Source organism: Myotis myotis, unplaced genomic scaffold (genome assembly GCF_014108235.1).
Source record: "Myotis myotis isolate mMyoMyo1 unplaced genomic scaffold, mMyoMyo1.p scaffold_m19_p_4, whole genome shotgun sequence".
NCBI lineage: Eukaryota > Metazoa > Chordata > Mammalia > Chiroptera > Vespertilionidae > Myotis > Myotis myotis.
This window is the reverse complement of record NW_023416346.1, coordinates 85,183,499-85,209,026: the sequence shown is the minus strand read 5'-3', so window position 1 is coordinate 85,209,026 and position 25,528 is coordinate 85,183,499. Positions and strand designations below refer to the sequence as shown.

At 49.9% G+C, this 25,528-nt stretch overlaps 1 protein-coding gene across 1 annotated transcript in view; it reads left to right on the top strand.

Annotated features, from left to right (window-relative positions):
* Positions 1-5,634, top strand: part of EFNB1 (ephrin B1) — a 102,088-nt gene extending 96,454 nt beyond the window's left edge. The window contains exon 6 of the mRNA XM_036304689.1: positions 4,991-5,634. Coding sequence (XP_036160582.1) covers positions 4,991-5,041 — 51 coding nt within the window. The 3' untranslated portion in view covers positions 5,042-5,634. The remainder of the gene's footprint in view (positions 1-4,990) is intronic.
* The last annotated feature ends 19,894 nt before the right edge of the window (positions 5,635-25,528 follow it).

Sequence of the window (25,528 nt, the reverse complement as noted above, 5' to 3'; positions counted from 1 at the left end):
GTGTGCCCATCCCAGGTGAGACACTGCTGGAGGTAGGGGCAGCACTAACAAGAATGTGACTGAAGTGACTAGGTTCTACCCTTTAGAGGCTCCCAGCCCAGCAGCCCTTCCAGGCCTCACCTCCTCTCCTATAAACAACCTGGGCTGGGGGTGCTTCCAACCCAGCTGACTTGAGTAATTAAAATCTCTCCTCTTCCCCTGACAGACGACCTCCAAGGTCCATTTCAGCTCTATGATTCTATGATTCCAGCTGGGGGTATCCAATTAACCCTTATCATGCTTGGCTGGACTTCATAAGCAGTGGAGTGGAAAGAGGTGGGGATGCACACACTAGGATTTTCCGCTCCATTCCTCCCTTTCCCCTTCTATCCCCATCCCTGCCTTCTCCATGCCAGGGACCTGGAGTCAGAGTATCTAAGAAATGACAGGGATACTGGTGGATGTGGCTCTGGGACACTGCCTCTCTCTAACCTGGGCCTGAGGGCCAATGGTAGGTAGACCAGCCATGGCTTTGCATGGTATCTGCTTGGCTCTTGGTCCAGGGCCAGGCAGAATGTGTTCCCAAAGGAAAATCTTTAAGGGCTTGGCTGAGGTAGAAAGAGTAGGGGCTTTGGAAGCAAGATAACTGGCCAGTAGTAAACAGGCCATCCAAAAGCCCAGAATCTTTGGTCATGTCTCCCCCACCCAGTGCCAGGGCAAGGCAAGGCAGCCTCTTCCTGGTGGTACATTATGCCCATTCTCCATGGGCATGAGATTTGTACTCTACTCAGGATGATGGTGGAGACATAGGTGTGGCTGTTGTCAGAGCTGATGTGGGCCTTCGAGGCTGCCATAAACAGGCACCTTATGGGCCACTTAAGATCCTCAAAGTATTTTCTTTGGCTCACAGAGTGCCTACATTAAAAAGGAATTAGCTGCCATCATTTAAAATTCAGGAGATTTTTACATAAAAATCCAGATTTATAACTTCTAAAAAATCCAAAGAGCTAGTAACACCAGGCCCACATTTTCACAAGGCAACACTGAAGCTGAGTGGCAGCTGTCCCCTCATCCAGGGTACATATTCTGCTTCTCTACATCCCCACCAATTTGAGTTTGCCCTTCATGGGGGTAAATGGGAATATTGAGGTCCAGAGAGAAAGGAGGCCACTTTCCCAAGGTCATCCAACCAGAGTGGGAGACCAAGTCTCCTACCTATTGGCCAGCCCACACCCTTTCCCCTGCACCCTTCTCCTCAGAGCTCTGCAATGCCCCTCTGCCACTGTTGTTCCCTCTATTCCCAATGCCTGGTGGCTGCAGCAGCTAGGCTTTGTCTGATTGCCTTCTTGCACAGCCCTTTCAGCTGCCTGGGCCCCAGCCGTGGCCCAGGCCCTCTTTCGGGTGAGAGCAGAAGCTCTGCGGGGCCTCTGCAGCCAGGCCCCATCTCCCGCAGCTCTGAACAAGAATCTCATTAAGTTCAGGGGGTGGCAGCCATGGGGCCTGGGGCAGCCTGACCACAGAGCTGGCTTCCTTTTACAAACAGCCGGTTGGGGCTGGGCCGGCTGGGCCTGTACATGGAGCGGGCCCTAACGCTGCCTGTCCAGCTCTTGAGAGCTGCTCTTGCTTCCTCCCCCACCCACCCCTCTGACCACTCAACCCTGCTCCTGTCTCCCATCCCTTTAGTTCTCTTTCTTCTATTCCTTTTTCTTTCTTTCTTTCTTTCTTTCTTTCTTTCTTTCTTTCTTTCTTTCTTTCTTTCTTTTTCTTTCAGCCTAGTTCTGTTTCTGTCACTTTCTGTCTTGGTTTTGTCATCTCTTGCTCAGCCCCCATTCTCTTTCAGGGTCTGGTTTCCCACGTCAGCCCTAAAGTCCTGCCTGCTTCCCTCTGCCTCCATCTTGCTGCTCCAAAGGGGTGCCCTCCTAGCTCCATCTCTGAGCTTCACTCTATCTCTCAGTCTCTCCAGCTGCTAGCTCTTCCTCACTCGGGCTCTAGCCTGCTCTGTCTGTGTTTCTGAGGCTGCCATGGGATGCTTCTGCAGAGGTTTGCTGTACTGGATAAACATGGCCCCAGCAGCAGGATGTGAGGAATTCTGCTGACGGTGCTCTCCTCAGGGGGGCTGAGGAGGGGCAGTGTGAGCTGGAGGCCAGGGGCCCCAAGTATATGGCAGTGCCCTTTCAGTGCCTGTGTGCCTGCCCCCCCGAGTCTCTCAGCCAACTGAGTGCCTCCCTGCATAGAAAAAAGGGGCTGCTCACCCTGAGCCTAGCCCAGTCTTTGACACCCCCCCTCATTAGACACACACTATGCTCACACTTCCCTCCAATATGCATGGCCCAAAGCCAACTAAATAGAATTCAGTGCTGTGTTTCTCCTGGCCTGGCCTGCCTAGGCCTCCAGGTCAGGGGCTTTGGGGAGGGAAAACAACCCCAAGGGCTTTAAAGCAAGGTAGTAGATGCAAAAACCCATTGGAGATCGTTGCAGCCATCCTTCTGCTCCCAGACAATAGCCTGTCCTTTGCAATCAATCGTTCTGTATTTAAAATCCTTACCCTTAGAAGAAAAGTTTATCGCCCTTCCCCCCCTCACACATTCAGAGGCTTTATCCAACTGTCTTGTCAGAATGTTCTTACATCAAACTGAAATTCCTCGTCCTGAGACTCGGATGGAGTGTGGATGTGCTAGTGATGTGTATGGTGTGTGGGGCATGTGTGTGGCAGTTTGGGTAGGGCTGGTACCCAGACAAAGTGGAGACGGGATCATTTGTTTGGGAACAGTGACAAGAGCAGGGGATGAGATAGAATGCAGGGAGCTCAGAGAAGATGTTGGCACAATAGTCCTCAGAGAGACCATGGGGTCCAGTGGCAGAGGGGCTGAAGGAGAGAAGACCTAATAGCACAGGAGAAGCTGTGGACACAAATGCTGAGCAAGGGGATGCAGAAGGAGTTAAGTGGTGTGAGTGCAGGAGGTTTCCAGAGGAATGGGGGCAGATCTTGGGGAGAAAACTTTCAGACTGAAGAACATAAGTGCTGTGGAGTTATGTGGAGAAAAGAGAGGGTCTTTAGAGGGAGGCAGCAAGGCCTGCTTCCAGGAGCACTCATCTAACACCTATTCTTAGGGTGACAAACTCCTTTTGGTTTGCTCAGGACTGTCCAGATTTTAGCACTGAAAGTCTCACAACCTGGAAACCCCTCAGGTAAACCAGGATGGTTGGTCACCCCACTCACTACCCACACACCCACCCACCTGCCAGGCAGTGTGCACAGGATAGCTCATATCAATCTTGCAACAACTCTGGAGCAGGCGGTGATGGAGTGTATTAGCCCCATTTTACAGATGAGAAAATGGAAGCTAAGAAAATTGAAATAACTTGCTTTAACATCACACAGTAAGTGGCAGGTTTGAAGCCAGGTCTACTGTTGAACTGCATTGAGTCATTTTATCATAGACTCAGAGAACTTCAGGGATAAACTTAGTAACCCCCCACCTCATCCCCTACGCACACTCCAACCTTAGCGGAAGTTCAAAGTCTTGGCATGAGGCAAAGTCTTTTGGACCTACTGCCCGAGTCCACTGGGCTGGGGCAGGGAGTGGGGGTGGTCTAGAGGAAGGGGAGCTTGGTTCCCTTCAGCACAAGGCTGACGAGTCTTTACCATGGATTTCCACCTATTGATTTTTTGGCTTCCCCCCCAGCTGAGGACAGGACCAGTGGCTGGGGGGCAGAGGTGGGAGGCAGAAGCTGGGAGAAATGCTGAATGGAATTCTCCAGGGCCTTGCTGGGTTCCTGGTCTCCAGGTGGTGGGCCTGGGGAGGGCTGGCCCAACATCTGACAGCAAGCTGGGGGCTGGGCCCCAGGAGTTCCTCACTGTTGGTCAGGGCTTCTGGTGTGCTGGAGTGTGAGGAAGGAACCACAGCACAAACAAACAGAGCCTGTGAGGACAGGAAGCAATTACAGACCACCCGGCCTAGGCTGCTCAGAGGGCAGGCTGAGGCAGGGATAGGTGGCCAGCGAGGTGTGGCCTGGGGCAAGGCCAGGGAAACAGGGTATAAAGAGATTCTAGACTGGTGAGATTCTGGGGATCCACAGAAGGTGTCCCCCTGCCTTTGAGGGACATCTCTCCCACTTAGAAATAACTTCAGAGAAGGGGCTCCGTTGGTGGGCACAGGATCCTGGTTTCCGGTCAGAAGGCCTTGATCCAGCTGTGCCAATCACGTGCTTTATTTGAGGCCTGTCCCTTTCACTCATTGAGCCTTGGTTGTCCCATCTGTATAGTGAGTGGTTGTAATAAATGATCTTCAACCATCCCTCCAGTTTTGCTGCCCCATAATGCTCTAAAATTTCTGAGAGCTAAGGATTTCTTAGCTAAGAAGATTTATTGAGTGCCAGCTGTATTCAGACACTGGGGCTAACTGGCGGGGTTGGGGAAATTTGAGTTTAAGATCTGGGTTCTGTCCTTAAGGAATAATATTATCTTAAAAATAATATGTATTGAATATATTCATATTAAGCTGGAAAGTATATTAAAATGATCTTATTGAATGTCCTCCCAAGTCCTGTGAAGAAAGTACTATCATTATTCTCATGTTACAGATGAGGAAACTGAGACTAAGAAAAGTTAAGTGAATTGCCTAAGATTGCATATCCAGACTTTCACCTAGAGCAGTGATGGCGAACCTATGACACGCGTGTCAGAGGTGACACGCGAACTCATTTTTTTGGTTGATTTTTCTTTGTTAAATGGCATTTAAATATATAAAATTAATATCAAAGATATGTCTTTGTTTTACTATGGTTGCAAATACAAAAAAAAAATTTTTATATGTGACACGGCACCAGAGTTAAGTTAGGGTTTTTCAAAATGCTGACACGCCGAACTCAAAAGGTTCGCCATCACTGACCTAGAGCTTCCTTACTGCAAAGCCAGTGCTCAGAACCTCCATTCTAAGTTATTTTATTGTAGATGATAAACCAGTAACTGCCCTCATTCTGTGTAATTCTATTCATTATCTCATTTCAGCTTCCCAACAGCCATGTGGGCCTGGGGATATTATGCCCACCTTACAGATGAGTGGATTGAGGCTCTGAGATGGGAAGAGCTTGCTGCCCTCCTTCGGATGCCTGATGTGTGTTGGGTTGCAGCTAAACTCTCCTGTCCGCCCACCCTTGGTCCAGCACTGCTGCAGTACCTGAGAAATGTCCTATTTTGTCACTCACTAGGGGGTGGATGGATTGGCAAGCAGCATCTGGTCCTTTGCTCTTGCCTAGGTGTCTGCATCCTCCTCTTTTCTCCCCTTCCAAGGTTTTATTGAGCACTTATGACTATCCAGGTGCTGTGCTGGGGTGTTCTGCAAAATAATCTCATCTCTGCTCCATGAAATAATTTGAACCCTCATTTTAGATGAGAAAATTGAGGGTCAGGCACTCCCAGAGAGTCCCTGGGCATTCCTGCCTGCCTCCCTCGCAGTGCCGAGGCTGCAGAGGCTTTGGGACCTGTGCTTACAGTTCCATCCACTTCTCAGGACCCCTTTAGTGAACTGCTTAGCCAAGACCAGATCTTCCTCTAAGCTCCTAGAAATGAGGCCATGTTCAGCCCCTCTCACAGCTCCCTTCTTCCCTCCCTCCATGTCCAGCTCCATTTTCAGACTTTCATAGAGCCGCAAAGCTGAGGGCACTGGGGGGGGGGGGGGGCCGGGGGGGGGGAGACTCAAGCCACAAGTGTTCTTGTGCTGCTGGGGTCCTAGCTCATAGTTATTGTCAGAAGCTCTATTACCTAAACAACCTCATTTATGCCTCACTGCAATCCAATGAGGAAGATCCTGGTATTATCATCATTGTTCCCATTTTCCAGATAAGAAAATTGATTCACAGGATGTTGAATGGATTGCCCACGGTCATCAGCTGGTAAGTGTCAGAGCCAGGATTCACACCCAAGCCAGCTAGTACAGAGCCCCTGTGCTTAACCAACATGTGAAGGCCCTTAAGTGCCATCCTAAAAGATTATGGTCTTGATCCTGAGGCAAGAGGAAGTGATTGAGGGGCTTAGACTAGGAGGTACATAATCTGCTTTGTCTATGAGAACAATCTGTTTGGTTTCACTGAGGAGGATACTTGGTGGGGAAGATGAGAGGCAGGGACACAAGTGAGAAGATTGGGGTAGGTGGAATTCCAAGGACAAATTATTGTGACCCGACTTAGGGCAGTGACAGTGGCTGTGAACAGAAAGGGGCAGAGATGGGGATGCTTGGGACATGAAGGCAGAACCACTGCACTGCCAAAGGACAAGTGGGGCCTGGAGTGCTTCTTCTGCTCTTCCTGCCAAACTGTGTGCCCTGTTAGTATCTGACCTCAAGAAGGTGTACCCTGTTCTGGCTGGGTGACTCAGTTTTTTTGGAGCATTGTCCCATGCACCAAAATGTTAGGGGTTTGATTTCCAGTCAGAGCACATACCTAGGTTGTGGGTTTGATCCACCATCCAGGTGTGTATTGGAGGCAACCAATCAATGTTGCTCATATTGATGTTTCCCTCTCTCTAAAATCAATAAAAACATATCCTAGGGTGAGGATTAAAAAAAAGAAGGTATAAACTTTTCTAAATAGGGGCAAATGCAATGAGAGAGAGAGAGAGAGAGAGAGAGAGAGAGAGAGAGAGAGAGAGAGAGAGAGAGAGAAAGTCTAGAGATAGACAGCAAACTGTTAACAATGGCTCTGCTTGGGAGAGAGGTAAATGAGAACTTAATTTTGCCATATACATTTAGACATTTTGTGCACTTTCTCACAATGAGTATGTTTAGTTTTTAAAAATAATAGAAGTATTTTGTAAAGGAATAAAACCTTAATGCTCAAGCTTGGTGTGACTTTCAATTGAGATAATAAATAGTACTTTGCAAATTGAGGGGTTGGCATAACTGGTTAGTGGTCTTCCCATCCCTATTGTGAAAAAGGCAAAGGCAAAGTGTCTCAGGGTGCATCATTTCCAGACACAGAGCACTAGCTGGGTGAACCCTGGGAAGTAGGTGATCAAATTCAGCTGCCCTGGGCTCCTCATTGTTGCCTTGATCACATCAGCTCCCTGGGGCCAGGCAGAGTTTGCACAAATGGGAACTTTAGTGATAGGCCTTTGCTGGGGCCCTGGAATCAGTGACAAATTGAATGGGATAAGTTAATAAAAGCTGTTCCATGTGTGAGGCATCCCAGGGCATAGGCAAGGGGATTGGCCAGGGAGTCACACAGGGCACCTGGACTCTTCAGGAACCTTAGGCAAGCCCCTCTACCTCTCTGGGCCTCAGTTTCCCCAGTCGTACCATAAGGAGACTGTGCCAGCTCTAGCATTCCAGGAGTCTCTAATTAAAACGGCCCCCTGTGTATTAATCTTCTTGTCAAGTTTTAACTAATGGCTGATGAAGCCAGATCAGGCACCAGCTGCCACCCCCTCCTGCTGGGAGGCAGGGGACACCCACAGGATGCTTGACCTGATAATCACTGCTACATGGCCTCTATCCCCATCTCTCTACTCCAGGCCTCCTCTCATTTGCCCAATGCTTTCCCACTATATTACACCACCTAAGGTTTGAGGGCTAGTGTGTGTGTGTGTGTGTGTGTGTGTGTGTGTGTGTGTATGCGTGTTTATTTGATGGTGGTAAAGAGTATAGCTTTCACCTCAGCTCTGCTACTAACTAGTTCTGTGATCTTGGTTTGTGACTTATCCTCTTGCTTCTTCAGTATCCTCTTCCATTAGATGGAAATAGCATTTGGCTGCAAGTAACAGAGAAAAGCAACATTCAAAATGTCTTATAAAATAATTATAGCTATTATTCCACAAAGTCATAAAGAAGAGTGCTTCAATTGTTGGTTCATTCAGCATTAGGCAATCATTTTTTTCTATCTTTCTGCTCCACCATTCTCAGCTCTTGGTTTTTGTCCTTAGGTCAGCCCATCATGGTCATCAGGTGGCTGCAGCAGCTCTGAGTATTACACTAATTCAACAAAATCCAGACTGGAAGAAGTAACAATCTTGCCTTATGTCCCCCCACCCATTTTTTTTTCTTTAAATAAAATATACTGTTTATTTTTAGCTCATTTTTCTATTAGAGCTCATTATTTTTTAAAAATCTTTATTGTTGAAAGTATTACATAGATCCTCCTTTTTTCCCCCCATAAACCTTATGTCCCCATTTAAAAACAAGGCGGCCTTCCTCAGAATCCCCTATCAGCTTTCTGATTGGCCAGAAGTGTGTCACATGCCCACACTGAACCCAACCACATGGCAAAGAGTTTGGATACATCATGACTGGCTTAAATGAGTATTTTCAACCCTGCAGATGGGGCCTGATTGCCAATATTTTTTAGAAGTTCTCCAAGTGAGTCAGATATGCTTAGACTAACCAAAATTCAGCTCCTATAGCCCAGCATCCCATGTGCTGGCTCTGACAGAAAAGGGGAAGTGGTGGTGATTGGCTGCTAGCTACCCAATATCCAGACAAACCCTTTGTCTCCTATTGGCACCAGGAGAGGGGTTTAAACCCATACAAACATGTGTCCTCCAGAATTTACCTCCCAGGAATGCCCCACCTTTAGAATGTAAGTCTGCCCTAATGCAGTTGCTTTTAAACCTGATTACTTGTCAGATTCTCCTGAGGAGCTTGTTAAAAATAGAGATTTTTGGGCCTACCTAATGGCTATGGAATCAGAATTGTGAAGAATGGAGCCCAAGAATTTAGACATTTACAGGTGTGAGCACACACAAAGACATGCATTTGTGAATTCCTGCGGTGATTCTTCGGCCCTTATCCATAGTGTTTGGGGAGGACTGCTCCACATATCTCTCTGAGCCTCAAATGGTGCCTGAAAGTCTGCCATTAGGGTCACTTTTCTAATCATCCTAGTCCTGCCTACCCCAACCCCCAACGGACACATGTTACCTTATGAGTTGTTAAGAAAAGGTAGCTGGAGAGTCTCTCGGCTTCAGTTTCATGCTTCTTAACATGAGGGTAATCGTGCTTATCTCACTGTCATTTCAAAGGGCCCAGGAGACAACAGAAAGTAGTGGGTCAACCCGGACATGCCGAAGGGATTGTGTGGGCTAGGAGACTGGAGGCATGTTTTCCCTGTCAATGGGTCACCTTGGCCTGGCCCTTTCTACTCTCCAAACCCCAAACTTCCCATTTTATAATTTGTCAAATGGGAAGCACTGCTATATGGATGAGTTGTTGCTTTTCAACATTCTTAATGACAACAAGAAGAACCTCATCTGCAGAAATAATTTAATAGTATAGCAAGTTGCCTTGCCGTGTACTGATAGGTAGGACAAAAGTTGTATGTGTCTGGTAGTGTGGGCAGAAGGAAAGGGAAGAAAGGCAGGGAAGTTCCCAGGTGTAGTCTAGGGAAGCCTGAAATGAATGAGGAATTTGGAATTTCTATTGGAGCCTATGGAACCCCTAGCATTGCTCACTGCACTTTCCAATGGCCCTGCTCCAGAAAAGGCATGCTTAGGGACAGGCTATTAGACACCTAAGTATTGAGGGGTTTGTGAAGTCTGTGGGTCCCAACCTGACCCCCAGGCTCTGGTCCCCCTCCAGTCCCTGGATCTCCCATTTCCCCACATCCCTTTGCTCTGCAGCTGGCTGCAGGTAAAATGTGGATTTCCTTTCAACCAGCAGGTCTGAGAGTGTCCATCTGGGGAGCTGGAGCTGGAGCCAGAGTCCGTCTAACACGGAGCTCATCCATCAGCTGAGCCCAGGCCAGAGCTGAGAAATAAGACCACAGGGTCAGGTCACTCAGGATGTGGAGTGGGGAGGGGTGCTTCTGGATCCACCAAGGAGGTTTGTTCTGATTGAGATGGTCTGAAGAGTGGGGGGATCAGAAGAAATAAAAGGCATCCAAATTGGAAAAGAAGAAGTAAAACTGTCCTTATTTGCAGATAACATGATACTGTACATAGAAAACCCTAAAGACTCCATCAAAAAATTATTAAACTTAATAAATGAATTCAGCAATGTAGCAGGATATAAAATTAATGCCAAGAAATCTAAGGCATTTCTTTACACCAATAGTGAACTTACAGGAAGGGAGACTAAAAAAGCAATCCCATTTACCATCGCACCAAAAAAATTAAGATACCTAGGAATAAACTTAACTAAGGAGGTAAAAGACTTATATGCAAAAAACTACAGGACACTGAAAAAAGAGATAGAGGAGGACATAAACAGATGGAAGAACATAACTTGTTCATGGATTGGTAGAATCAACATCATCAAAATGTCCATACTACCCAAAGCAATCTATAGATTCAATGCAATCCCCATTAAATTACCAACGGCATATTTCACAGACCTAGAAAGAACTCTCCAAAAATTCATCTGGAATACAAAAAGACCTCGAATAGCTGCAGCAATCCTGAGAAAGAAGAAAAAAGTAGGTGGGATCTCAATACCAGATATCAAGTTGTATTACAAAGCCACTGTTCTTAAAACAGCTTGGTACTGGAACAAGAACAGACATATAGATCAATGGAATAGAATAGAGAACCCAGAAATAGACCCAAACCACTATGCCCAATTAATATTCGACAAAGGAGGCAAGAGCATACAATGGAGTCAAGACAGTCTCTTCAATAAATGGTGTTGGGAAAATTGGACAGACACATGCAAAAAGATGAAACTAGACCACCAACTCACACCATACACAAAAATAAACTCAAAATGGATAAAGGAATTAAATGTAAGACGGGAAACCATAAAAATACTAGAGGAATCCACAGGCAATGAAATCGCAAACATGCTGAAGGAATTTCTTCTCTGATACTGCTCCTAGGGCAATGGAAACTAAAGAGAAAATAAACAAATGGGACTACATCAAAATAAAAAGCTTTTGCACAGCAAAGGAAACCATCAACAAAACAACAAGAAAGCCCACTGCATGGGAGAACATATTTGCCAATGATATCACAGATAAGGGTTTAATCTCCAACATTTACAGGGAACTCATGCAACTTAACAAAAGGAAGATAAACAATCCAATAAAAAAATGGACAAAGGACCTAAATAGACACTTTTCAAAAGAGGACATACAGAAGGCTGAAAGACATATGAAAACATTGTCAAAGTCACTAATTATACGAGAGATGCAAATCAAAACGACAATGTGGTATCATCTCACACCTTTCAGAATGGCTATCATCAACAAATCAACAAACAATAAGTGTTGGAGAGGATGTGGAGAAAAAGGAACCCTCTGCACTGCTAGTGGGAATGCAGACTGGTGCAGCCACTGTGGAGAACAGTATGGAGTTTCCTCAAAAAACTAAAAATAGAACTCCCATTTGACCCAGTGATTCCACTTCTGGGAATATATCCCAAGAAGCCAGAAACACCAATCAGAAAGGATATATGCACCCCTATGTTCATAGCAGCACAATTCACCATAGCTAAGATTTGGAAACAGCCTAAGTGCCCATCAGCAGATGAGTGGATTAAAAAACTGTGGCACATCTACACAATGGAATACTACGCTGCGGTAAAAAAGAAGGAATTATTGCCATTTGCAACAGCATGGATGGAACTGGAGAGCATTATGCTAAGTGAAATAAGCCAGTCAGAGAAAGATAAATACCACATGATCTCACTCATTTGTGGAATATAGAGAACAACATAGACTTATGAACAGGGACAGATCCAAAGACAGAGAAACAGCAATCAAACTATAAATCCCCAGAGGGAAAGTAGGGGAGGGAGGGGGTAAGGGGGAGAGATCAACCAAAGGACTTGTATGCATGCATATAAGCCAAACCAATGGACACCGACAACAGGGGGATGAGAGCATGAGTGGGGGGGGGGGCGGGGAGGTTGGGGGTTAATGGGAAATGAGGACACATTTATAATACCTTAACCAATAAAGAAATTAAAAAAAAAGAGTGGGGGGATCAAAGATGGGAAGTGAATAATTTTTGGTCTAGTCCTCTGAGTACCACTAACTTTTTGTGTGACCTTGCACATGACCCTGCATCTCTCTGGGCTTCAATCCTCTCATAAAGTCCTACAGATTGGTTGAATTGGAATCAAAGCTCCATGGACTCTTGAGGTTGGAAGTATCCTTAATGCCCACCTAGTCCCAGCTCCCACGCAGAGTTTGAGTCTCCTCCACAGCATCCTTCAAAGTGATTGCCTAAACTCTGCTTGTATACCTCCAAATGACAGGAAGCTCACTTCCCCCAATGGTATCCTGTTTTATCTCAGCATAGTTGTCTGTTAGACAGTTTTCCTTTGGCTTTCATTAGTGGGTCCTAGCATTGTTTCCTGGGTCCACCCAGCTCATCTTCCCTGTGACATCCCTAAGAGGTCTGAATTCAGACTTCAAGTTCCCCTGAGTTTACTCTTTCTCAGGCCAAACATCTCTGATTGTACTCATAGAGCCTGGTCTGTGATGCTTTAATGTGTGGGGCCCATAACTGGACATAGTTTCCCAGGTAGGATCTTGGCAAGGCTGCAGAAGGCCACAGCACCACTTTGCTCCTTCCACACGCAATGGTTCTTGCCGCTGAATCTGAGGTCCCCTTGGCTTTATCATTCATAGTGTCTCCCCTAGCCTTCGAGCTCTGTGAGGAGAGTGTACTTTTCTGATTCATTTTTTGTTACTCCAGGACCAGACCAGGAGCTTGCCCAGAGCCGGCATCACAACTTGTGTGCTGAGGTAGCTGAGAACAAGGGGTATGTCAGGAATGTTTGCATGCATACATGGGCCTGCAGCTTGAATTGGAATAATGGGCTGGGCTGTGGAAGGGCCCAGATATCCATATATATTCAGACAGCCTCCTCCTACTCCTGCACCAGATACATTGGCCCACAGTGAGGGCCCAGAGTATGGGTCTGGTGGTAATGGTGTTCGTCAGTGTCCAAACCCCAAGAGGCTGGTATCTATGGTCCCCCAGGGCTCCTGAGACCCCTGCATGTCTCTCACAGCTGTGTGTACAACTAACCAATGTTGTGTATGTCTGTGTGTGGCTGCTGGAGGCATCCTCTGGTATGTAAGAGGCAGGAGGAAGTGGCTGTATCCCGTCCATTGGTAGGGGTGACCTGGGGATCTGTCTGAGGCAGTAGGAAATGACTGTGCCCTGTCAGTTGGCAGGGGTATTCCTGGCTGGCGGAGGAGGAGCAGGGCAGCGGCTGAGCCCTATCACTTGACAGGAGTATTCACAGCTGTCTGCATGAGGAGGGGGAGGCAGCTGCCCTGGCAGGTGCCTGGGGTATCCTGGTCTTGCCCACTCTAATGTGGCCCATTTCTGTGTGTGCATCCTCTTGCCATTCAGCTGTCATTAACCCCAGCCGCCACAAGGGAAGTTGGCCCTGCCAGAGCTCAAGGTCATGGACACTTCAATTATTCCACTATCATCTGTCTGGGTGTCAATGGAGTGGGCAGCCACTGGCTTCAGGGCTGGCTAGAAGTAGTTTGTGCCAGGGAAGGGCAAGGCAGATGTAGGGAAGGAGAAGGAGGGCCATGAAGGGGACCCATGGGCCATCTTGATCAAAGGGAGCCAGCAGAGACCTCTCCAGACATAAAGTCACAGATGGGGCACTTCCAGAGACAATATATGCAGATGTTGAAGTGGCAAGGGCAACCACGGGTTTGGGAGTCAGAGACATGGGTTCTAGTTCTGGTTCTGCTGCTTCCTGGCTGCCTGGACATTTCTCATCTGTGACATGGGGATGTTGTGAAAAGTGCCAGGTCATGCCCATGGTTCACACCCAGAAAATGGAAAGCCCCTCTTGCCATAACCTCTCTCTGAGGCTATCCAAGTGAAGCAGATGGTGACAGGGAAGGGTGGAAATAGGAAGTGCCTTGGGGGGGGGGGGGGCTCAGCCAGGTTTGCCCTGAGACTAATCAAGGGCATTCTTTTCTCTTGGCTCCTTCCCCTTGGCAGAAAAATCTAATTGTCATAGAAGATAAGAAAGGGCTGAAGAAGCAGGGACCAGAGTCCCTGTGAGTGACTCCATGGCCAGCTCTGGGGATTCTCAGCATTCCCTACCTATGGGATTTTTCTAGAAACCCAACCAGCTTCATAGCTTAAAATGCTCTTCTTCCATCCCCTTCCCAGAGGGGATGGCAGGTGTTGATGCAGATGAGGCTCTGTTTAGTGACTTGTCCAAGGTCACACAGCTGTAGGATTGACACAGGGGTGAAACTCACCAGATCTTTTAATTTTCTTTATCATCACCTTCCTTCCTTCCAACCCACCCCCAGCATCCCAGGTGTCTATTGTGACAGACTGACTACTCAGGATTTCCAAAACACTCCCTGCATTTTCCTGCCTCCCTGTTTTTCCTCACCAGGCTCCTTTGGCCTGGAATGTCTACCCCACCCTGCCCTGCCCCACTCCTCCCACTTCCATCCATTCTCCTCTCCTGGGTCCATGGAAATCCTCCGTGTTCTTCAAAGTTGTGTTGCCGCCTCTGATTCCTGAAAGCTGAAGGACTTCCTGTGTTCTCAGAGGGCTTTGCTGCACTCTTGTATTACGTTGTTGAAACAAGAGATCTTGGGGATGGTTGAGGCCAACCCTCTCAGTGCTGTGAGGAGGAGCGTAGGATAGTCAGAGAGAAGGCAGGACTCTAATACCATCCTGCTTTCTCCCTAACCCTTGGCCACTGTTTCACAGTCTATTTGTTGTTGGAGATAGATTCTCAGGGCTTTAGATCCTTCCTCCCCTTCCATCCCCTCCTCTACCTCCCCAAGCCTCTCCTCTTCTCCTCTCCTTTCTCTTTCTTGGGGAGCTCATCTACGATGAGGCCTTAAGGGCAGGATTTCTGACTGCCTCCAGGTCATCTCCACCAGGATATTCCCTACTCATCTCAAATTCCAACATGACTCAACTAAATCATCAGCTTCCATTCTCTCTAAAACTGCCTTTCTTCCCATGTTCTCTTTCTCAATGAATGGCATCATTACATCCCCACCTGAATTCTGGAGACTTCCTCCCCACCTTTTTCCCTCCACACATCACATTCAATCAGCCACAAAGTCTGGCCTATTCTATATCCCTCACATGATGAATCCACCTGCTTCTCTCCAGCTCCAGGGTTTCCACCTTGGTCCAGGCCTCATCATCTATCACTTGTGGTTGCTTCCCCCTCTTCCTGCTTCCATCCTGCCCCCAACTGCCAGCCATTTACCACAAGGTAGTCAGAAGAAATGTTGCAGAAAGCAAATCAGGCCATGTTACTGTCATGCTCAGAAACCACAGGGATCAAGAATAAATTCAATAGCCTATAGGGTTTCACCTCACTTCCCCCGTCCCCTGCCATGTTGAATGTGCCAAGACATCTTCTGCTCCTGAGTTCTGCCTAGGCTGCAGTTCTGCCCGAACACGTGTCCTTTCACCCTTCACTTGGCCAACTCTTCTTCAGTCTCTGGGCCTCATCACTCTACATGTGTCCTTTAGGACTATCAGCTCAGGTTCCACCTCTTCCTGGAAGCCTTTCCAGACTTTCCTTTCTGTCAAGTCTCTGTTAATTATAACCTCCCCCCACTGTGGGCTCTGATCCCCCTCCACCATTCCCCCTGCCACCCTGTAGATCTATCAGAGCATAGTTCAACATGGACTGTAAATACTTGGATACCTGTTTCTTTCTCCCACTAGACCAAGGGCTGGCAACCTATAGTTCACAGGCCAAGTCTAGCCACAGCCTGTTTTTGTAAATAAAGTTTTACTGGAGCACCGGCATACCTATTCACTTACATATCATCTGTGGCTGCTCTAACACTATAACGCAGAGTTGAGTAGTTGTGACAGACCCCAAAGCCCCAAATAATTACTCTGTGGCCCTTTACAGAAAAAGTTATTCACATCTGCTCCAGACCATCTGCCCATGACGGCACGGACAGTTTCTTTCTGGTTCATTGCTGGGCCCTCAGCACCCAGCACAATGCCTGGTGGTTAGCAGCTGGCTGAGAAACATTTGTCAAATTATGCTTGAAGTATATCTGGTCACAAAGTAAGTCTGAGGCCCACCCAGGGTCTCTGGATGGCCAAGTCAGCTCTGACCTTTGGCTTCTCAGTTCTCTGTCCCCAAGGGACAAAATTGAGGTCAAATTCCCTATGTGTTCCCAGCTTTCCCCAGAACAGGGCCAGGCACAGAGCACAGAGGGTCTGTTTCCCTGTTGACCATGTGCAGGGCTCAGACAGGGCCCTACTTTAAAGGGGGATCCTCCCCTGTGGAATATGCACACTCTTACCCCAAGGCTGTGCCTGACACTAAAGCAGTAGTTCTCAATCAGGGACAACTCTGTCCCCCAGGGGCTATTTGGCAATGCTTGGAGACATGCTTGGTTGTCACATACAAGGGGCAGAAGGAGGTAGCTGCTAGTGGAACCTAGTGGGTAGCATCCAGGGATGCTGTTCAACACCTCACAAGTGCACAAGACAGTTCCCTGTACCCTGTAACAAGGATTATCTGGCCAAAAATGTCAATGTGCCGAGGCTGAGAAACTCTGTTCTACAACCAGGCTTGAGAAACACCTGATGCTTGTGTTCCAGCCTAGATCATAAGAACAGAACCTCTGTGCTGGGTCCAGGCATCCGTAGTTTCATTATCTCCCCAGGTGATTCTAATGTGAAGCCAGTGCTGAGAACCTCCTGGCTAGAGCCTACTCTCTGGGAAAAGTTTCCAAGGAAAAACCCTCACATGGCCACAAATCACCCAGGATGGTCTTTGCCTCACACATTTAGCACCACTGCTGGTCATTTTGGCAGATCTGGACAAAGCACTCATGGGGTATCTTTGAGCACTCAGGGGCCCATACAGCCTCACTTTCTCTGCCTTCCCTCCCCTGCCCACCTCTGCAGGAGGAGGGGTGCTGGAGGAGCAGAGCAGGGCTGGAGAACACAGCTGGGATTTCAATCACCTCCGACCACAAAAATCCATATCAAGCCATCTTTCCCTCTTCTCCCTTTCCAAGCTGAGCTGTAGAGACAAGCACCTCCTTCCTGAAAGCAACCCAGAGGCCCCAAGCTGATGTGGATGGAGAGAGAGCCTCAACAGTGTGGATGTTGGTGAGGAGGGGTGAGAGGCCCTAGCTTTCTGAGCTGTCCTTAGTTTGGGGGATGTGTGTGAAGCTCTCTGCATCTCTGAAGTCTGATCAGATCATGGCCCTGAGCAGGCTTTCTGGTTTGGAAAAGGAAGGCACTGGAAGGGTGAAAGAAGGTGGTTTTCTCTGCCACAGGATGAACCTTATATCTCTCTCTAAAACAGCGACTCCCTAAGGTGGAGCTGGGTATTCATTCTGGAGAGGGAGCCTTCCTTCCCAGGAAGAGCCCTCCACCAGTCTTCACTCCTCTGCTGGTCTAGGCAAGCCCATCCTAACCTAGGTAGTTCCAGTCAACACTGCTTAGCCACTGAGTGCTGTGAGGAGGGGAGGCCCGATAGAGCAAAGCTAGGCTTCTGTGGGACTCCTTGACCAGAAAGACTTCTCCAGCCCAAGGGCTGCTGGGATTCAAGGTTGGAGAGACCACAGTTCAGCCAGGGGCTGTCAGTGAGCCTGCAAGAAAGTGAGTAAGCTAGGCCAGATCTGGGCTTCGGGGCAGATTTCCAAGGCCTAAACTGAGCAGCCATTGCCAGAGGGACAGAGTGGAGGCACAAATAGAATGAAATGAAGAGGCAGATTCGTGCTGCATGGAGTTAACCCTGGTGGGGGCTATCTACAAATGACAGACAAGGTCCCTGTGAGGACCTGAGCAAGATGCCAACTGCCCAGCTTTGGTGAGGGCAAAGGAAGGGGGCTGTGAAATGGCAGGCACCTGACATTGGAGTCAGGCCTTGAAGAATAAGGAATAATTTGCAAAAGACAGATAAGAGTAATCAAGTGGGAAAACACAGCCACAGCCAAGGTGTGCCATGTCTGGAACATGCTGAGTTGGGTCTTATGGAGAGAACATATGGTGTGAGCAGGCCAGGTGGGACAGGCATGTTCAGAATGGGAGGGTCTGTGTGCCCCCCCCCCGACCACCCTGGATGGGAAACCTGACTTTATCCTGGAAGCCATGGGGAGCCATGGAGCTATGGATGGACATGAAACAAGGGTAAGTGACACAATCAGATTTGGCATGTATGGCATTTCTTTCCCTCATGGTTGGAGGTTGGATTGGGACATGGGAGGGTCCAAGGCCTGACCATGTGGGGCCAGGACAATGGCCTGGGTGCAGGCCTATGTGGTTGATGACAGATAGAATAAGGGGCAGCAGAGTCATTGTGGAGTTACACTTCTTGAATTTTAGCATGAAGAAGACTGGACAATCAGGAACTCACATTAGAGCTTCACTCTCTTGCTTAAAGCATTCTAATAGCTCCTGATGGCTCTTAGGATAGCCTAAACTCCTTCCAGAGGCCTACTGTTGCCTAGCCATTTCTCAAACATCATCTCCTACCAGGCAGGCCCCCACCTCCAAATTCTTAGCTTCAGCTCTATGTAGCACAGCATCTTTCAGTTGCTCGGTAGCTGCACGCTCTCCCTAACCTCTGCCCTTGGCACATGCCCTTCTCTATCTGGATTAATCTAGCACACACCCTCCTTGCCATCCCCTCACCCTAACTCAACAACCCCACACACTGGACTCCAGCCTATTCACCAGTCAGGTCTCACCTTTCTGGGAGGTCCCCCATGGTCCCTACAATGTTATTGGCTCTCTTGGCACCTTGGCCTGTCCCATCTTGGCCTTTAGTAGCCTGAGTAGTGATTTTCTGTAAGCAGGGGGATGGTAGGGATCATATCCAACTTGTTTACCACTGTTCCCCAGCTCTGAGCACAGTGCTGGATCATGGTTAATAAATGAGGAAGAAAGGAAAGGAGAGGGACAGGTCAAAAATGATGCTCAGCCCTACCCGACTTGGCTCAGTGGATAGAGCATTGGCCCACGGACTGAAGGGTCATGGGTTCTATTTCAGTCAAGGGCACGTACCTATATTGCAAGCTCAATCCTGGGCCCCAATCGATTTTGATGTCTCTCTCTCACATCGATGTTTCTCTCTCTGTCTCTCCCATCCCTTCCATTCTCTCTAAAAATCAATGGAAAAAATATCCTCAAGTGAGGATTAACAAAAGCAAATAAACCAAAAACTGATGCTCAACTGATGGGTGGTGATATTAATCCTAGAGACAGAGGATCAATTTTATTTTGGGGGGTGGGGAAAAATGAGTTTAGTTGAGACCCAGGTGAGCTGGAGGTATCTGAGGATCACCCTAGAACAGTGGTTGGCAAACTGTGGCTCGCGAGCCACATGTGGCTCTTTGGCTCCTTGAGTGTGGCTCTTCCACAAAATACTGACTTCTGCGCATGGGCCACGAAGTTTCAATTGCACTGTACATGCGCGCCTGCATGTGGTATTTTGTGGAAGAGCCACACTCAAAGGGCCAAAGAGCCGCATGTGGCTCGCGAGCCACAGTTTGCCAACCACTGCCCTAGAACACATGTCGAGTAAGCTGTCAATTCTGTGGGCCTGGAGCTCAAGGAGCAGTTTGGACTGGACCAGTCTGCTGAGAGATGAGAGTGAAAGCTGTGGGAATTAATTTGAACCTTGATGCTTTTTGACTCCTAAGTAAACGGCCAGCCAAGAACCAGTATATTTTGAAACACTGGTGGCCAAGAACATGACAGGAAGAGGTGGAGGGAGGCGGCGGGAGGTGGCGCCCTCCCCCTGTGGGGTTGAGGGGGATTCCTCCTCTGGAACTGCCCCAGTTGTCACATAGCTCTGCAGGGAGAGGGCCCTGGCTGGGGGGCCAGCTTGGGAAGGAGAGCTGGACAGAATAAAGATCTCCCTGGGCACTCTGTGCACCTCCCCCTTCCAGGTCCCCCCAGTACTCCCTGGGTCTGGCCCTCTGGCTGGAGCCTGTGGAATCCAGTTTTCTGTGAGGCTCCCATCTCCATGGACTCACTGACACCCACTTCCCCACCGCCTCTTCCCTGCCCTAGCCAGCCTCTGTAACTCAATGCCCCTGCTCCTTTCTTAGCTGGGCCCAGGAACCCTGCCAAGCATTATGCTTCCTGGCCTGAGGATGACTCAGGCTTCCCTCCCCAGCACCACCCCACCCCACCCCACCCCCAGCCCCTGAGCCATGCCATAGGCTGAGCACACACACACACACACACACACACACACACACGGGCCAGGCCTGAGCAGGGTGCTGGGAAGCTGGCTTAAGCCTTTGTTCCTCATGCCAACCAGGTGGCATCCACAGGGACTGGAAGTATTGCAGACCAGGTGTCAGGTCTGGGGATGACTGTGAGGCCTCCTGGCAGGCTAACATCAGTGGTCCAACGTGATAGTGCCCCAGGAACCAGCAGGTAACTGAGTACCTACTAAACTGCAAGTTCTAACCTTGTTTTCAGCAGGCCAAGCCTTCTAACTTAAAGCCTTAAGGTTTTCTTCTGAAAATGAAGGGGCTACTCAGGTGTTCCAGGAACCACAGTTCTGATATAATATACTAGAGGCCCGGTGCACAAAAATTTGTGCACTCGGGGGGGAAGGGGGGTCCCTCAGCCCGGCCTGTGACCTCTCACAGTCTGGGACCCCTCGGGAGATAACGACCTGCTGACTTAGGCCGGCTCCCGGGTGGCAGAGGGCAGGCCCAATCCCTAGGTGCAGCCCCTGGTCGGGCTCAGAGCAGGGCCGATTGGGGAGTTGGGGCGCCGCCCCCTGTCATGCACAGAGCAGGGCGGATTGGGAGGTTGCGATGCCACCCTCAGTCATGCTCAGGGTAGGGCCGATTGGGGGGTTGGGGCACCGTCCCCTGTCACACTCAAGGCAGGGTCGATAGGGAGGTTCTGGCACCACCCCCTGTCACGCACAGAGCAGGGCCCATCAAGGGGTTGGGGAGCTCCCCCCAGTCACGCACAGAGCAGGGTCGATCAGGGGTTTGGGGAGCTCCCCCCTGTCATGCACAGAGCAGGGCCCATCAGGGGGGGTGGGGAGCTCCCCCCTGTCACGCACAGAGCAGGGCCCATCAGGGGGTTGAGGAGCTCCCCCCTGTCACTCACAGAGTAGGGGCGATAGGGGAGTTGGGGCACCGCCCCCTGTCACCCACAGAGCAGGGCTGATCAGGGGGTTTGGGTGCTGCCCCCTGTCATGCTGATCCCGGTGCCAGGAGGCCTCGCGGCTCCGCTGATCCCGGTGCTGGGAGGCATATTACCCTTTTACTATATAGGATAGAGGCCTGGTGCACATGTGGGGGCCAGCTGGTTTGCCCTGAAGGGTGTCCTGGATCAGGGTGGGGGTCCCCACTGGGATTCCTGGCCAGCCTGGGTGAGGGGCTGAGGGTTGTTTGCAGCTGGTCACACACCCTTCAGGGTGGGGGTCCCCACTGGGGTGCCTGGCCAGCCTGGGTGAGGGCATGATGGCTGTTTGCAGCTGGTCACACACCCTTCAGGGTGGGGGTCCCCACTGGGGAGCTTGGCCAGTCTGGGTGAGGGGTTGAGGGCTGTTTTCAGGCTGGCGGGTGAGGGAAGCTCCCAACCGCTCCTTTTTTTCTTTTTTTTTTTTTAAATTCTGGGCCAGCTTTAGCTCTGAGGCTCCAGCTCTTACGCCTCTGCTCCTAAAAGCAGGTATCTGGTTTGTTTCGGTTCTATAATCGAAACTCTGTATCAACTACAGCTCTGAGATCCCGGGCTCGCTGAAAGCAGGTTTCTGGGGTTTTGTTTACCTTCTATATTCATTACAATGTTTTTTAAACTGCAGGCTCAGAGGCCTGCAGTGGCAGGCGGGGAACGTTGGAGTCCTCCGTCACTGAAGCAAGCAAGCCTCATGTTAGTTTCAAGCTGCCTGGCTGCCGGCCGCCATCTTGGCTGGCAGTTAATTTGCATATCTCGCTGATTAGCCAATGAAAAGGGTAGGAGTCGTATGCCAATTACCATGTTTCTCTTTTATTAGATAGGATTGTGCCACCTTTTCCTTGCTGAGTGACCTTAGGCAAGTCAGTCACTTTCTCCAAGCCTCAGTTTGCTCATCTGTACAATGGGGATAAGTATAATACACTTCTCTCAGGGTTGCTGGGAGCTTTAAATGGAGGGGCATGTGGAAAGCGTTCTGTAAACAGTCAAGGCTGTGACAGGAGGGGTTATATTTATCTACATGGCTAGGATGGAGAGGAAAAAACAGGTGGCTCTCTGCTTTTCTGTCTTTGGGGGCACATTCCTCAGTTATTTCCATTTGACTGGATGGGATTCCTTGAGGCCTCAACCCATGGAAGGTCAGGGCTCAGAACAGTAGTTGCATATTTTGCTGGAGGGCCTTCAGCAAGAGCCTTGACTTTTCTGAGCCTCACTGAGCTGTATTCAGAAGGCAAAGAAAGGCAGAATTTCTCTTCTCCCTTCTCCCCTCCCAACCTTTTTCCCTCCCTATGGCTGGCATGACGAACAAAGTAGAGGTTCATATAGAGGTGAGGCCCCAAAGCCCAGTGCCCTTCCCAGATGTGCTGGGGAGGTACAGAAGAAATGTGGACATGTGGAGGGCAGGGCCAGGCCTGGTCTGTGCATGTGTGATCAAAGATGCAGGGTGGGGTGGGGCAGGGAGTGGGGGGGTGAGTTCTTTGCATTGCTAAGGGTTTAGTGCTTTCTCTTGGTTGCCTGGATGCCTTGATATTACCCTCCCACCCCCAGTGTTCATCACAGTCCTAGTGTGAATGAATAGCAGGCCACTCACCTGGCTGATAGTGGGTGGGTGGGTAGATCACCTGCCTAACCAGCTAGCCAAGCCCTGCCTCCTGATCAGCACCTTACCTAGCTATCCTGTGGACCCATGGACCACATGCTTCCACGATGTCAGGCATTCCACTGTCCATTGCCTGGCACTCGCCAGCCTCCAGCATGTGTGAGAAGTGGCTGGTGCTGTGGGTAGGTCTGATATTCTCAGCCTCTTGGCTCAGGGCATCAACTCCTGTGTGGCACTGTGTGTGTGTGGACCAGCCTGGGTTCTGCCCTGGGCCAGAGGAGGTGGAGATCAGCTCATCTTCCAAGGGAAGGAAAATGGCAGCAGAAATAATGGCTTTGTTTTGGAAGGAGAGGGTGAGAGACGCAGGTCCAGGCCCATTCCAGTAGCCTGAGGCCCCGGAAGGCCAACTCAGCCAGGAAACCACCTTTTGAACAATGCGCAGGCCTGCCTGTCCCCAGTCCTACTTCCCATCCTTGGTGGGAGTCCCGGAGGAGATGCCTCTGAACCATTGTTACCAGGGACAGCTCACCAGGGTCAGGTCTAGGCCAGGCCGGGATCCTGAGCCCCTACCCCTTGGCAGGAGGCACATGATGTCCTAATGAGAAATGGCTCCTCCAGCCTTTGTTCTTGTTGGGCAGGCAGCCACTCAGGATGCCATGCCTTGGCAGGACAGGAGTTGGGGTACACTGTTCTTTTTTATTTCTGTTAGAAAGGTTTATGGGAGGATAAACTGAGGAAGCAAGCAGACACTTTGCCAATGATCACGGCAGAGTTGGAATGGCACCACAAATGGAAGGGAACCCAAAGTACTCTTAGTTGCCCTCTGGAGTTTCACTCCACAGGGACAGGGACTTTGTTTTGTTCCAGGCTGTATCCTTGGTGCCAACAACAATGCCTGCTACATAGCAAGTGCTCAAGAAATATCTGTGACTGTATGAACCCCTCTGCTTCTCCAGCTCATGCTCCAACCATGCTAATGCTCAGAGTGCTCTGGACTCACAGACAAACCTGGGTTCCAGTTCCATCACTTTCTAACTAAGTGATCTCAGGACTGAGTTTCCTTCTCTGTAAAATGGAGGTAGCTATTCCCACCTCTGGGTTGCTGGGGGAAAATTTTTTGATGTGGTTTTGGGAGCTTTCTTGGCACATAGTAGATGCTCCTTAAATGTTGGTTCTCTCCTGCTTTCTTCTATTGAGTCTTGTCCAGGCTAAACAACCCAGCAGCCTAGGACATCCCTTATGATCTCATTTGATCCCTACAACAGGTCCTGTCAGGTGTGGCTCTATCTACATCTGCATCTGACAGATATGGAAATTGAGGCCCAAGGATAGAGAATCTGGTCTCGCAGTAGGTGCTAGAGGCAGTATTCAAATGCCAATCTTTATGGTTGATGGCCTTTTTCTCTAATGCAATACTTACTTATCTACACTAATAAAAGAGAAACATGGTAATTGGCATACGACCACTACCCTTTTCATTGGCTAATCAGCGAGATATGCAAATTAACTGTCAGCCAAGATGGCAGCCGGCAGCCAGGCAGCTTGAAACTAACATGAGGCTTGGTTGCCTCAGTGACTGAGGAAACCAACGTTCCCCGCCTGCAGCTGCAGGCCTCTGAGCGGGCAGTTTACGAAACTCTGTAACAAATACCACCTGACTTCAGCCAGCAGATTCGCAACATTGTAAGCAAAGGCCAGAAACCTACTTTCAGCCGAGGCCTAAGAGCTGGAGCCAAGCCTCAAAGCTAAAGCTGGCCCAGAATAAAAAAAAAAAAAAAAAAGAAAGAAAGAAAGGAGCAGTTGGGAGCTTCAGTCACCCCAAGCCTGAAAACAGCCCTCAGCCCCTCACCCAGACTGGCCAAGCTCCCCAGTGGGGACCCCCACCCTGAAGGATGTGTGACCAGCTGCAAACAGCCATCATCCCCTCACCCAGGCTGGCCAGGCACCCTAGTGGGGACCCCCACCCTGAAGGGTGTGTGACCAGCTGCAAACAGCCATCATCCCCTCACCCAGGCTGGCCAGGCACCTCAGTGGGGACCCCCACCCTGATCCAGGACACCCTTCAGGGCAAGCCAACCGGCCCCACCCTTGCACCAGGCCTCTACCCTATATAGTAAAAGGGTAATATGCCTCCCAGCACTGGGATCAGCGGAGCCATGAGGCCTCCCGGCACCGGGATAAGCGTGACAGGGGGCAGGACCCAAAACCCCTGATCACCCTGCGGCTCTGTGTGTGACAGGGGGTGGGGCCACAACCTCCCTATCCACCCTGCTCTGTTCATGACAGGGGAAGGCGCCCCAACCCCCTGATCAGCCCTACTCTGTGCCTGATAAGGAGGAGCTCCTCAACCACACCCCCCCCCCACGGGCCCTGCTCTGTGTGTGACGGGGTAGAGCCATAACCTCCCCATCGGCCCTGCCCTGAGTGTGAGAGTGGCGGTGCCCCAACCCCCTGATCCGCCCTGCTCTGTGTGTGATGGGGGCAGCGCCCCAACCCCCTGATTGGCCCTGCTCTGTGCATGACAGGGTATAGAGCCCCAACCCCCCTGATTGGCCCTGCTCTGTGCATGACCGAGGGTGGCGCCGCAACTTCCCCATCGACCCTGCCTTGAGTGTGACAGGGGACGGTGCCCCAACCCCCCAATTGGCCCTACCCTGATCGTGACTGAGGGTGGCATCACAACCTCCCAATCTCCCTGCTCTGTGCATGACAGGGGGCGGCGCCCCAACTCCCCAGTCGGCCCTGCTCTGAGCCTGACCAGGGGCTGCACCTAGGGATTGGGCCTGCCCTCTGCCACCGGGAGCAGGCCTAAGCCAGCAGGTCGTTATCTCTCGAGGGGTCCCAGACTGCGAGAGGGCACAGGCCGGGCT